This window comes from Gopherus evgoodei, chromosome 1, assembly GCF_007399415.2.
Source record: "Gopherus evgoodei ecotype Sinaloan lineage chromosome 1, rGopEvg1_v1.p, whole genome shotgun sequence".
Classification (NCBI taxonomy): Eukaryota; Metazoa; Chordata; order Testudines; family Testudinidae; genus Gopherus; species Gopherus evgoodei.
The window spans coordinates 292,026,376-292,039,561 of record NC_044322.1 but is presented as its reverse complement, the minus strand read 5'-3'; the positions used below and the strand labels follow the sequence as shown (position 1 = coordinate 292,039,561).

Sequence of the window (13,186 nt, the reverse complement as noted above, 5' to 3'; positions counted from 1 at the left end):
TGCATCATGAATCCCTCATCCTCAGCCCCACAGCCCTCACCCCTGCACTCCCTATCCCCAAACTCCCTCCCAGAGCATGCACCCCCTCCCAGAATGTGCACCCCCTCCCCTTTCCCATACACCCCTTCTCACCCCCAAACTCCCTCCCAGAGCCTGCATCCCTCCTCCCTTCCTACACCCCCACCCCCAGCCCAGAGCCTGCACACAAACTCCGTCCCAAAGCCTGCACCCCTCACCCGCTGCTGCACACCCACCCCCTGTCCCAGCCCGGAGCCTGCACCCAACACCCAAACTCGATCCCAAAGCCTGCATCCTGCACCCCTCCTGTACCCTAATCCCCAGCCCAGGACCTGCACCCCAGACCTCCTCCCCCAACCCCAACCCCCAGAGCCTTAGGCAGGTGGGGGCAGAGTTTGGGGGGGGGGTTCTGGGCACAGCCAAAATTTCTACAAACTTGCCACCCATGTTCATAGTTCAAGTAATTCAGAATGGAAGAGCCTGTACGATGCTAGATGCTATCTTACTATTTACAAAATGGCAATTTAATTTCTCAGCCAGCGTCTTCTGCTGAAATACACAAGTCAGATTTCTGACTTTGGCAGTTTCCATTTCCATTTCTAGGTAAGTGGTGTGGGGTCAATTAAAACACACATGCTTTAAAACCATCACGAGTTTAAAACTTTACTTGTTTCACTAGTCTAATGTGTTTCACCAGTCTAATGGCACTTTCTTTATTAGGGGAGCATAAGGAACAACCACCAGCTAAAGGAGCTAGATTTCTTCTCAATATCATATGCTTTAAATTTCATGTAAGAGCTCTTAAGTGCTGCTGTACAAGATACACCGGCAGATTTTAGGATACAACTAGTTTGTGCAGACAGCTATGCTTATAAAACAACATTATTAATAAAAAAGACAGGTATTTTTGGTGGAGCAAGGTATGAATGTTTTAGAAGACTGTTATTGGGATATATAGCCTTTCACATCTGGATCACTGATTTAGGTCCATCTCAGGTCAGTAGTATAATTTTTTATAGCTGTTTTTTGGTCTATGTGAAATGAGTTGATTTCAGTACTGTTTTTAATGGTCGATTTACATCACAAAACATACCAGAATTAGAAATCTTAGCAGAGGTGCCAAGTACTTAACTGGCCATGGAAAGTGAATTGCTCAATCACCTCTGTATCTATTCTAGTCATATTTTTATAGCATTAGGTAATACCTCTTCACCCTCACATACACCAGTGAATTTACACAGCTGTGATGTAAGGAAATCCCATCATCCCCACTTTATAGATGGGGAACTGAGGCACAGAGAAACTAAGTGACTTGCTTGAGGTTTCACAGGAAATCTGTAGAGGAGAAGAGAAATAAACCAAAGTCTCCTACATCTCAGACAAGCACCCGAACCACCATTCTTCCTCTACTTTGCATTTGTAAAGTTAAGCAAGTATACAAGTTAAACAAGTCTGCAAGATCAGAGCCTGCGTGCACTGTATAGTATATATGCAAGTGTTTATACACACACACACACACACACACGGCAAAGCAATGACAGTGGCATATTATATTTATAATTTTTCAGCTGTTGCCTTCTGTTTCCCATACCTTCTCCTGTTTCCACAGAAACCAGATCAGCAAAAATAGAGAACCATAATTTGCATTGATTTTTAAGTAGAACTCACCATTGATTTTAATGGGAAATTCTACCTATAAATTGATGGCATGATATAGTCCAAGATAAAGAGGTTAAAGGTTTGTAAAAAACAAACCTAGAACCTATGTTTCTGCAGAAACTGCATAGGAAAAGTTGCTGGTAGCTAACTCCTCTGAAAAAGATTCCTCACTTATAGATCTCAGCTGCTGTCTGCCTGCTGAGAAATGCAAGTTCCAGTTTCCTAAAACAGCTGCGGAGTTTAAGACTCCTTTAGTTTCAAACTGAGGGGTGGGGAAGAGGATTTAAAATAAAAGCACTAGAGAAAGTATCTTTTAGATTTCCTCAATAGCAGCGTGCAATGATTTAAGAAAGGGTTAACTTGCTAAACAGTTCCAGGTAATGTGGTTATCATGGAAGTTACAGATGGAAGAAAAGACCTATTGGACTCGTCAGTCAATTTTCATGTCACTACAAATACACTGAAACCCCACTATAACACGATGATTGGGGTCCAAAAAATTGGATTGCGATAAAGGCGGGGTCGTGGTATAGCAAGGTTTACCATTTCAAGCTGGTCAGTTTCAAGCTGGTCAATTTCTCTTGGGCAGAAAATGACTTTTGTTTGCAAACTGCCCATAACAGTAACTGAAAGAGTGCAGCTCCAGCAGCGGGGCCTCTCAGCCATGCAGCAAGAAAAGGAAACACTTGGGGAGAGTAGGGGAGATGTGCAAGGGGCAGAGGAAGAGCGAGGAGCGCCTGGGGAGGAGAACGGCTCTTCTCACCATAAGAAGTGGGGTTTGGGAGGAAGAGGCAGTGGGGAAGGCACATTCTATTTTTTGTTTTTGTTTTTTTTTCTTCGGTGGTGCTCCAGCCTCTTTTTTTTCTTTTTTCTTTTTTGCGCTTCCGCAGCTCTCCTGCCACTATTTTTTTTTTTTTTTTGCACTTCGGCGGCGCTCTGGTGGTTCTTTTCTTTTCTTTTTGCACTTCTGTGGTGCTCCAGCCACTTTTTTTTTTTTTTTTTGCTTGAGGCAGCTGGTGCCACCTTATGATCGCCTTATATCCGAATTCGCGTTATTGCAGGGCTCGTTATAGCGGGTTTTCCCTGTACTGTCCCCAGCAGTAGATTCTCCTTCTATTATCTAGTCTAGTTGTAAAAGTGCTAAACAATGGGGTTTCCGACACTTCTCTGTCGGTCTGTTCCATACCCAAATACATCTAACAAATGAGACATATTTCTTAATATGTAGCCTACATTTTTCTTCTAAAAAGTTATGTCAGATTTCCACACATAGAATATTTGCCTTTCATAATTTTAAATGTATAAATCTATATGGATGATACCTGGAGTAAATAGTAAAATGTAGTATTTTTCCAGATCATGAGATACAGTAAGGAATTCAATATGAGATTTAATTGTACAAGTTTTTGGAAACTATTGGCAGTTATTTCACACTTACAACCCAATTAAACAAGTAGAATATTCACTGAAAGCTGGCACAGTGCTGAGCAAATGTAGTTATCTGTGGAATTTTCAGACAGGCTTTTGCAACCTGTGAAGCAAGTTACTATCAGAAAACCTGATTAGAAGCATAAGTTTAAAAAAATATATACACGATAGAAATATAGGGCCAAATGCTGATGTAACTTACCCCCATTCAGCTGTAATAATGGACAATGGATGTTGTGTAACTAACTTGGCACACTAGTTAGCCTACAGATAGAATGGGGGTATAAACAGAATATTCGGTGTAGGGATAATGAATGTCTTTTTATTTTATCTGTACAGATGACCTGACATTATTCTTTTCCACCTCTGCCAATAGTAAACTATGTTGCCATGCCTTATACATAGAATAAAAGCTATAGCCATTTATAAACTATTGTCTGGAAAACTGGATGCTTGTACTTTCAAAAGAACAATGTAGTCAATGTAGCACATTCAAATAATTAATATTCTCATTTAAACCAAAAAGTGGAACAGTGTAATAAAACACAAAACTGCTGTTGGACTACATCCTGGGCGCAGTAGCTTCCTTGACACTAGAGCTAATAGAAAAACAAAGGGAAAAAAATCCACCAAAATCAATCAGTCAAAATTTGGAAATTCTATAGCTCGTTAAAATCCAGCAACAAACCCAGGGGTGGATCTATGTTTTTTGCCACCCCAAGCCTGGCAGGCAGGCAGCTGTCAGCCTGCGGGTGGTTCGCTGGTCACGCGGATTCGGCATTATGCCTGCAGGAGGTCGACCGGTGCCGCCCCATCGGCGGCCCTGCCTCCAGATTGCCACCAAAATCGCAGGACCAGCGGACCTCCCTCCCGCAGGTGTGCCGCCGAAAGTGTCCTGTCTGCTGCCCCCCGCGGCTTGCCGCCCCAGGCACATGCTTGCTGCGCTGGTGCCTGGAGCTGCCCCTGAACAGACCTACCTGAAAATTTTCAGAAATGTGTTAAATTTCCACTAGCCCTTCTCAGTACAAAGCTGTGAGGTAGTTGGCCAGCTCTGCAGTTATGGAAGCCACATACTGATGGGGAGAGGAACCTCTGCTGAGCTGGTCAAGCCACATTTAGGTAACTTCCCTACCCTACTGCCAGGACAGGGTCTGTGGCCCCATCCAGCCTGACTGCCATATAGGACTATGATTACATGGACAATGAAGTTACTGAGCAAGAGCAGTGTTTTTCTGCCATCCTAGCAGGGTTGGATTTTTCCCTGGCTTAATGGTAATGATCTGAGGAGAAAATGTACAGGCCATGTCAAAGTTGGTTATCCAGCTGGAAGTTGAGACATGTCCCATCAGACCTAAGATTCCTCCTTTGCAATCATGGATCTGTGGAAGAGATCTGACTCCTGCTACCTTAATCAACTCTTACAGTTCTTGCCAGTTGAGCATTTTTTGTACTTAAAAAATGTTTGAGGAACCTTTCCCCAGTTCCACTTTCTCTCTTTTGCCAGGGTTACTGCGGTGCTAGGTATATAATAATGCTAATAGTCCCTGTGTACCAGCAGCAAGAGATGGGTTCAGGCTACACCATAAGACTGCACAGGGAAACTCTCCTCAGAATAGTTGTGGATCTCCTCCTCTTTCTCTATTGGACTGAATCAAGTATCCTCTGGGTGATTCTGCTGATGCACAGCCAGGTTAAACAGCTTTTTGGGGCATAAGGGCTTCTCGCTGCTATGTAAAATAGCTGAAGATTTTTCACATAGAAATCAGTTAGGGTTGCATGGGCTCACCCGAGGGCAGAATTTAACCCAGTGTTTCTGGTTTTCAAGCAATAGCTCTGCTAAGTGCGTCCTTCAGGAATGTATCGTAACCTTGGTTGTGAAATAACACTCAAAGGATCTTTCTTTGGGCATAATTTGATTTGCAGTAATTTTCATTTCTCTCAGGCTCAGACAAAAAAAGGTAGCCATTATTCTCAGACTCAAGCACTGTTTACAATATGTACACACATGCTCTGGACTTAATAGTTCTCAAAGTTTATAGAGATGCAATATTGATAAAGGAATTTACATAAAATGCATTCTAAATTCTTAATTTAATTTCTTTATATCTATCCATTGTTTTAGTAAAATGTGGATCTTGTGAACATATGTCCTAGTGTAGCAGTAGCTAATAGACAAATGTTTAATAATCTGAATATACTGTGGGTAATTAAATGGAGGATCTCACTACCATTACCATCATTACAGTACCTTTTACTCCAAAGTTAACATGTATCTAAATCTATTTGCCTTTAAAATTGCAGGAATTCCTATTTAAATTCTTGGACCTGTGTACACATTTGTAGCCATAATCGCAGTAATGTGGTATATTGGAGTACATCATAGTGCATTACTCAGGATTAATCCAGCTCTCACATCCAGATCAACTATTCAGCCTTCTGTTTTGTAGATTATCCTCATAGGAATGGTCTCACTGTCTCATAAAATAGTTTGATGGCACTGTTATTGTTTACTGATGGATTGCGCAAAGAGCCAGCTCTGTTTTGCAAGATGAAATATTTTCAACATGATCTAAGTTTGTACAAACACCAGTACATTATATCAGTGTTGTGGCACAATAAGGGGAAGAGAAGGGAACATTTTCCATAGCAGAGAAACTTAGTTATCTTGCACCTGCACTCATTCTGATCTTCACTTTTGCATTCATAACAAGCAAAATATTACATTTTATAGTCCATATCATCTTTTCTCTGATAAAATAATTTTGGAGAGCCAAAGTTAGGTGGGAAATGGATGGTACTGAGGCCACAGAATTAATTCTGCATTGTGGTGTAGTTAGGGAACTTGGGAATTGGTATTTTTTGCAAGGTGAAGGGCCTCTGTGTGCACGGATGTCCTGAGATGTGGTGCAGTTCTTGGGGCATCCCTGAAAGCTTGGGGCATATGTGTAGAGGGCCAGAACCTATGAAGTGCTGCCCAAACCCTACGTCTGTTATGGCAGGATAGTTCATTCTGTTCTACCTGTACCTGACCCAAGGTATTTGAAATGTGTGCAATGGGAATTGGTGTAACTTAATACTGACAGGGTCAGCATTCTGTTATACAGGGAAATCACCACTGTGGAAATTGAGCCTTGACTATGTCCCAGCACCTTCCCTCTCAGTCTCTAGTGTCTGGAGTTCTTGCTTTTCTGGGTCAAAGGGAGGGGAGTGATACTGCCATGCTTGTATACCCCCTCTGCAGACAACTTTTGCCTTGAAGGAGCAGAGGATTCTTTGTCCCATTCATTCTCTTTATGGGGAAAAGATTGGGCCCTATATATATCTAATGCCTAAATATCCAAATATTTGGAGGGAAATCTAGATCAATGTAATATGATATAACTGGACATGAGATTTTTTTTTCTTAAAAGATAAAAATGAAAAAGTTCTTATACAAACTGGCAAGCATGAACTTCCATGAGAAGGTTAGGGTAGTCAGTCTTGTTTTTGAGAATTATGCTAAATGATGGGCTATCCAGACTTACCTTCTAGCAAACATACTTAACTGCTGCCACAGCATCAGGACACAGATGGATGGGAAAGATGACCCTGACCTCCATAAGACCTGCATTCCTGTGCCAAGATAGAAGCATGATAATTAGGAAATGATGGTTGTTAGTTACAGAAAATGCATTATTGTGAAAACCAGGCGAAAACTGCTTATGAGAGGAAGTGATTGGATTATAGGGGAATGAGAGAATAAGACTAGGTCATTTCTACTGAGTAAATTGCTGTGATTTATAAGAGAAAGGGTATAGTGATATCTTACCCATTACTGCCTAGACTCATTTCACAAAAAATCTTAAATCAAAACATGACAGTTACCGCTGAGACAACCAGGTTTTTAAAAAATGTTTATTATAAAACACCAAGTGTTTTTGAACTGCACATTTCCAGCATCCAGTCTCCTTTTTCATTTTACAAATTATTGTCTGTAGCTACACTTAATTTTTTATTACTCTTAAATAAGTGTCAATTGATCATTTTCTGATTACTGTGAAAATTAAATGGGTAATGATGTTTAGATGCATTTTATGTAAATACCTTAACCATAAAAAGTTTCCTGATAGAAATCTAAACATTTAACAAATTAAAAATTTTGTCATCAAATATGGGATTCTATATCTCTAAATTATGCTGGATAATGTGGTAAATTACATTTGGACTTTAAGTGAAAATATGTGGATTACATATAAATAGTGCTAAAAGTGAATTTTATTACCTACAATCCTTCCTTTATCTAACTAGTAAATCTAAATTGCTTCCTTGGCTAATTTTAAAAGATAAAATATGCTCCATTTCTTGCTAGTACTGTAAATAATGGAAAATCATCTTCATAAATTCACAGTTCTAGGGTTCTGTTAACTGACTGTTTATATGGCATTTTACAGTTCTTTCAGAGACTTCACTATGCACCAAAATAGATAAAGGCATAATCCTCTTTTAGTAATGCAGCAATGGGTATTACAAGCATTTTTTGCACCAAAGGAAACTTTGAGGAAAAACTATGGAGTGAACTAAAATAAAAATGAGTTATAGCTCAGTTAAAAATATACATCTTTAGTAGATATAGCTGAGCTACTGCAGATGAGTACATTGGCTTTAAATTCTCTCTCTCCTGTCCTCATCCTCCTCTGACTATATAGTCTAAACCTCCCACTCCACTCAAGTGATCAGACAATCTACAGCCTCCCATTAACAAACAAACCTGATTACCATCCAAACTTTCTTATTTCCTAGCAGTAATCCACTGGATAGTAGGTAGTGGTCTAATGATTCATGAAGGAGAAAAATGTATTAAAGCAATTTTATGCAGAAATCAAAGATAGAGAGTGCTTCTTTACTATTTTCCTGTTTATTGAGATTTGTACAGACTGCAGTTTTGCTGTTCTTTTTGTAGCAGGCACAAAATGGTGCCATGTAGCCAAGTTCTCAAATTATATGCAGTCTAAGTGTCTCTTGCACTCACAAATCCTATTTTTCCCATTCTTACCATCTTCACTGTTTAAAAAGTCAATATGCACAGTACCAAGAATTGCTGTGTTATAGGAAGAGTACTGAATTTTCCTCTACTTTAGAATAATAGGTAACAAGGTTAACTCATACCACTGCATGATGTGGAAACTATTAAAAATATTCATTTTTAATAGTGACCATCTGGAAGTCTTACAGCTCCTTTCCCCTCTTTACTTATCTGTATTTCATAATATGTTAAGAAAAAAAGAATGATAAAAATAAACTGGAAACCAAACATTCCTTTTATAAAACAGTAGTCTGTACAAAGTTAAGAATTTTCCACTCCAGTTGACATGCGTCTAAACTTGTGATAGTGTTTTTGTTGTTGTTCTTTATTCTGGTGCATCAAACATAGTCCATCTCCCATGTGGAAGATGTAAAAGAAGTCCTATTAATCAATAGAGTCTATGGTGTAGATTTACAAAACTGTTTAGGAGATTTAGACACATCTTCCATTAAGGATATGGAATTTTAGTAGAAGATGTGTCTAAATCCCATGGAAAGCTTTATAAATCAGAACCAACAATGTCTGTAATTCTTTAAGCCGCTTGGCAAATATAATAATACAGTTACAAATATTTCATTTTCAAATAGTGAATCTTATTTTATGATAACTCAAGATACTGTGTTATTTGTTGTGATCTAATTCAGCTTTGATTCACATATGTATCATTTTTTCCATAGCTCCAGATGGTCCTCCAGAAAATGTAACTGTAGTAGTTACATCTCCTCACAGTATTAACATCAGTTGGCATGAACCTGACATTATTACTGGACCAACATTCTACCTCATAGACGTTACCTCAGTAAGGCAGTTCTCATTTTTACTTGTTGGTTGATAATTATACAGATGTTTGATGGTACCTGGAATAACACTAATCTAGACGTTTTATAGAAATTGCAAGACACACAAACAGGATAGGAATAAAAGCCAGAATGTCCAAAACATACATTTTCATTTGCACGGAGGAATCTAGGACATAAGAAATAAAAATGTAGTTTGAGAAAATGGTGATTTTCTTGTTTGAGAATGAGCAAATTCTTTGATATTGAAAATATTGATAGTGTGTTAATGTAAAACTTTAGGGAAAGTAGCTTTGTTAAAAGGTCCGACGTTCCTTTAAGTCTTAGACAAAATAGTAAGGTGTTATACTGTTTATAAACCTAACAAATTAAAGCTGAGATTCCTGGGTAATCAATGTTCAGGGCTTCAAGAAAAACATCAAATATTGCAAGAGTCACAATAAAATAGAAATGGCAACATGGGGCTCATGTGCTTCTACCCTTTCTGCTTCTTCTGAGTTCACTGCTGTTGCTCTAACTGGCCCAATGTGCTAGGCAGGTGGTAGACCATGTATCACAGCAGCAGTGCAACATGATGGCAGGACTTACAATAACAAGGGCAGTGTTAAAAGGAAAACAACTCTTCCTTCCTTCAGTAAAACCTTGAGCAGGTCATTAGAAGAGACTAGAGAAGAGCTAGAGCACAGTTCTTGACAATTCTGATTTCGACAAAGGAAAAGACATTTTACTTGTGAAACCCTCTTGTCACTTATGACCCACTGTCATAAAATTGCACCAAAGGGATTTCTTTCACCTTTTTTTCAGAAGTACTAAACCCCCAAATTCAAATATTTTGTTTGCATGAAACATTCCACCAAATTCTGTTCATACAATTTTCCCTTCTGCCTTTGTAATATCTGGTTCCTAAATTATAAGTGGGATGCAATCATGTCCTAGACCATGATATATTGATCTGATACTTATACCTATAATTTATAATAAGGTACCCAATAAGCTATAATGAATTACTGGATTTCTCAAACGTGTTGGTAAATATTCAGCAGGAATTTAAAATGCTGTTTTGAATATTCAGTCAGTAATCAAACATAATTTTAAGGAAATGTTCATATTCAGAATATGTTTCAAGTTTATAGGTTTAATTTTAGAGATTACTTGTAATCGAGTACTGTGTAATCAATGATCAGTAGCTACAGGTGTCATCTGCATAATACAGACAGGTCCACTGCTACTTAAAATCCAGTAAAACTGTCATAGATTGTCTGCAGTGAAAATACTGGTATAAATTTTGGTGGCCCTCTGGGAAAATTGTGTATTTAGATTCCAAATTCCACAAACATTTTGTATTTTACTACATTACATACATTTTATTATTTGATCTCAGATCAGGCTCCTTAAGGATTTGTAAAATATTTTCACACGACATCATAAATTCAGATCTCTTCTCTGTCACATCATAATTTTTAAAAAGTAATACTTTCCATCCATTTATTGAAAGTCAAAGTTTCTTTTTAAATTGCCAGATTTTTTTGGCTTTACTGAACAGTAAATGAGAAAATCATTCTGCTACCTTATCTCAAAATAAATCATACCATACTTTTTCTCATTCTTTGTTTTCATTGAAAGTATTTGTGGAGTAAAGGACTACCCGGAATCAGTAAAGGAGACAAAATTGGACCGACCATAAGGCTTTTGGGGAGAGTAAAAATAAAGAAAAGTTTAATGAGTCTATATCAAAACAATTGTATTTACAGCTCTCTTGTAAATATTTAAATGCCATATAACTGATAGTGAGATGTGAAAAAGTACCTTATCTCTTGATGGTCATCCCAGGAAATGAATGTCTGTTTAGTGCATCAGAAACTTTAGTTAAGGTTAACCCTCAGTGGGGATAGAGGCACATCTGTCAAAGAAAAAGTGTGCTTGAATGATCCTAATGTTTTAGCAGCTGCATGTATACAAATTTCACCAAGTGGGAAAACTACTGTACAGCTACCTAATTTTCCTTCAAATTACACATCGAAGGAACAATAATGAAAACATAATTTAAAAATGTTATAATAGTGGGAATAAACCATAAGGAGGGGGGTTAAATAAAATGTTGTTTGATTATCTACTAGGAGAGCTTCCTCTTCCACTTATCTGTTTTTTCATATGATGTTTAATTAAAATTTCACTGCTAAATAAAATTAAATAGATTTGTGCATTTATGTACCAATGCCAGTTTTGTGAAACAAACTATATATTGATCCTTAGGGAACAATCCAGCAAATACTTGTTCACATTAGTACATTTACACACATGAAAAGTCCTATTGACTTCAGTGGGACTATTTGTGGGTCTAATGATGACTTGTGGTTTGTGCCTACACAAGGGAGCAAAGAGGCATAAGGCAGTCTTCTTATTTCTCTGCTGAAGCAACCCAAGTTGCAAGTCCCAGTGCACAGGGAAGAACAGTCTCTGTGGAGTTGCTGCTCTGCCTCCTGAACAGATGGGCACGGGCAGGAGTTGGTGGAGACTTGACTCTGCCCCTTCAACATGTCAGCAGAGCTGGCACAGAGAGGGAAGTAAGCTGTCACAGGCAATGGGCTGGTGCACTTGCTTCTCTGCAAAGCAAGAGGAAATCTAGGACCAAATTGTGATTCTCAGTTCCGTCCCTGGTCTGCTCCTGGAGCAGTGTCCTGTGCACTTCCCTTCACACAAGGCTCATGATAACTCCATCTTCTGGATCTCTATGCGCAAACTTAATCAGGAATATACGGCTTTACAGTCTTGGGCTTTTAAAAACTGGCACTTATACAAGTGAAGCAGCATTTTTGTTTAAGTGTGCCTAGCTGACTATCCAAATGTGGGATTTGGCCATCCTGCTAATGCATCCACATTTGTCACTTGATTGAGTTTTTAGGCTAAGACAAGGTGTCTAGCTGCCCTGCCCTCAAAGGAGCCCTGGGAAAGAACTGTGGCTCTCTGAGCTCCTTGCTCACTAGGAGACGTAACTTTAGTTTAGCCCTTTACTAGGTTCAGCTGAATTTCCTCTTCCCACCAGCATAGCTCCCTGGGTCAATGTTCTACCCATCCCCTCCCCACATGCTTGCTTGGTGGAGGAGGGCATCTGACATGCCATCTATTTCCTCTGCCCCCAGGCCTGGAGTTGTGATGAGAGGAATGATAATGTGGTTTCACCTGGGTGGGGTGGAGTGTGTGTTTCTTATTCTGCCCACTCCCTTATGCTGCAATTCAGTCTTGCTAATTGAGGGTCCTTGTATATTTCTGTGTGTATGTAGGTAATTATAAATAAAATACACTATACGAGTAACATGATCTTGTTGTGAATTTAATGTACTCTTTTTGTGGTATTGTATTGATTTATCTATTTTATAGGTAGATAGTGATGATTATAAAGCTTCATTTCTCAAGACAAATTATGAGAGTAAAACCCTGGAAATTTCAGATTTAAAATCATTCACAAGATATTCTGTAGTAGTCACTGCTTTTACAGGAGATGTAGATACTGCACATATTGAAGGCAAGTCTAGTACTTCAGTAATTGTCTCCACATTTGAGGCAGGTGAGTATTTTTGTGTTTTCAACTTAAACATCACTGTTTTTTTTCTTGATTCCTATCCAGTAAAGAAAATGTAAATCCTGACTACCAGCTACACTTTCAATACATCTTTAGATTTTGCTCTCACAATAAAGCTGTGTAAATTACCCTTGATATTAAAGTGTGGTTGTAGACAACAAGTGACAGTAAAAATAAATGCTGCTAATACTTAGCACATATCATCCATTGATCTCAAAGTGCTTTACAGAGGTGGGTAATCATTATGCCTGTTTAACACAGCTAAACAAGGAGGCCAGAGGGAGGCTATAGGGACAGAAATCAATCTAATGTCAAGGCAATACTTTACACTTTAAAGGGATACTCTGATTTAAGGAACAGACTGTCTCAGCAGACAAGCCATTGACCATGAAGATAAGTCTTTAAATTTCCAAATGTTCAGAGTCAGATGTAACCTCACTTTTAAAAATACCTTGTTTCTTTTCTCAAGCATGTATGCTGTGTTTATTATGATCATTTATGTACTGTAAATATCACAGTTCTTAATCTCTTCTTTTCTAATGAAGGGAAACCTATATTGATTTATGGACCTATTTTGGACATTGTTGTGTTCTGATCAAATGAATGGTGCACTGTAGAGTGGGCATGGCACAGTTAGCAATT

At 38.6% G+C, this 13,186-nt stretch overlaps 1 protein-coding gene across 1 annotated transcript in view; it reads left to right on the top strand.

Moving 5' to 3' along the window:
- The window catches only part of PTPRQ (protein tyrosine phosphatase receptor type Q), a 161,742-nt gene that overhangs the window by 95,298 nt on the left and 53,258 nt on the right, over positions 1-13,186 (top strand). Inside the window, exons 27-28 of the mRNA XM_030549449.1 lie at positions 8,845-8,966; positions 12,343-12,529. Of these exons, the coding sequence (XP_030405309.1) occupies positions 8,845-8,966; positions 12,343-12,529 (309 nt within the window). The remainder of the gene's footprint in view (positions 1-8,844; positions 8,967-12,342; positions 12,530-13,186) is intronic.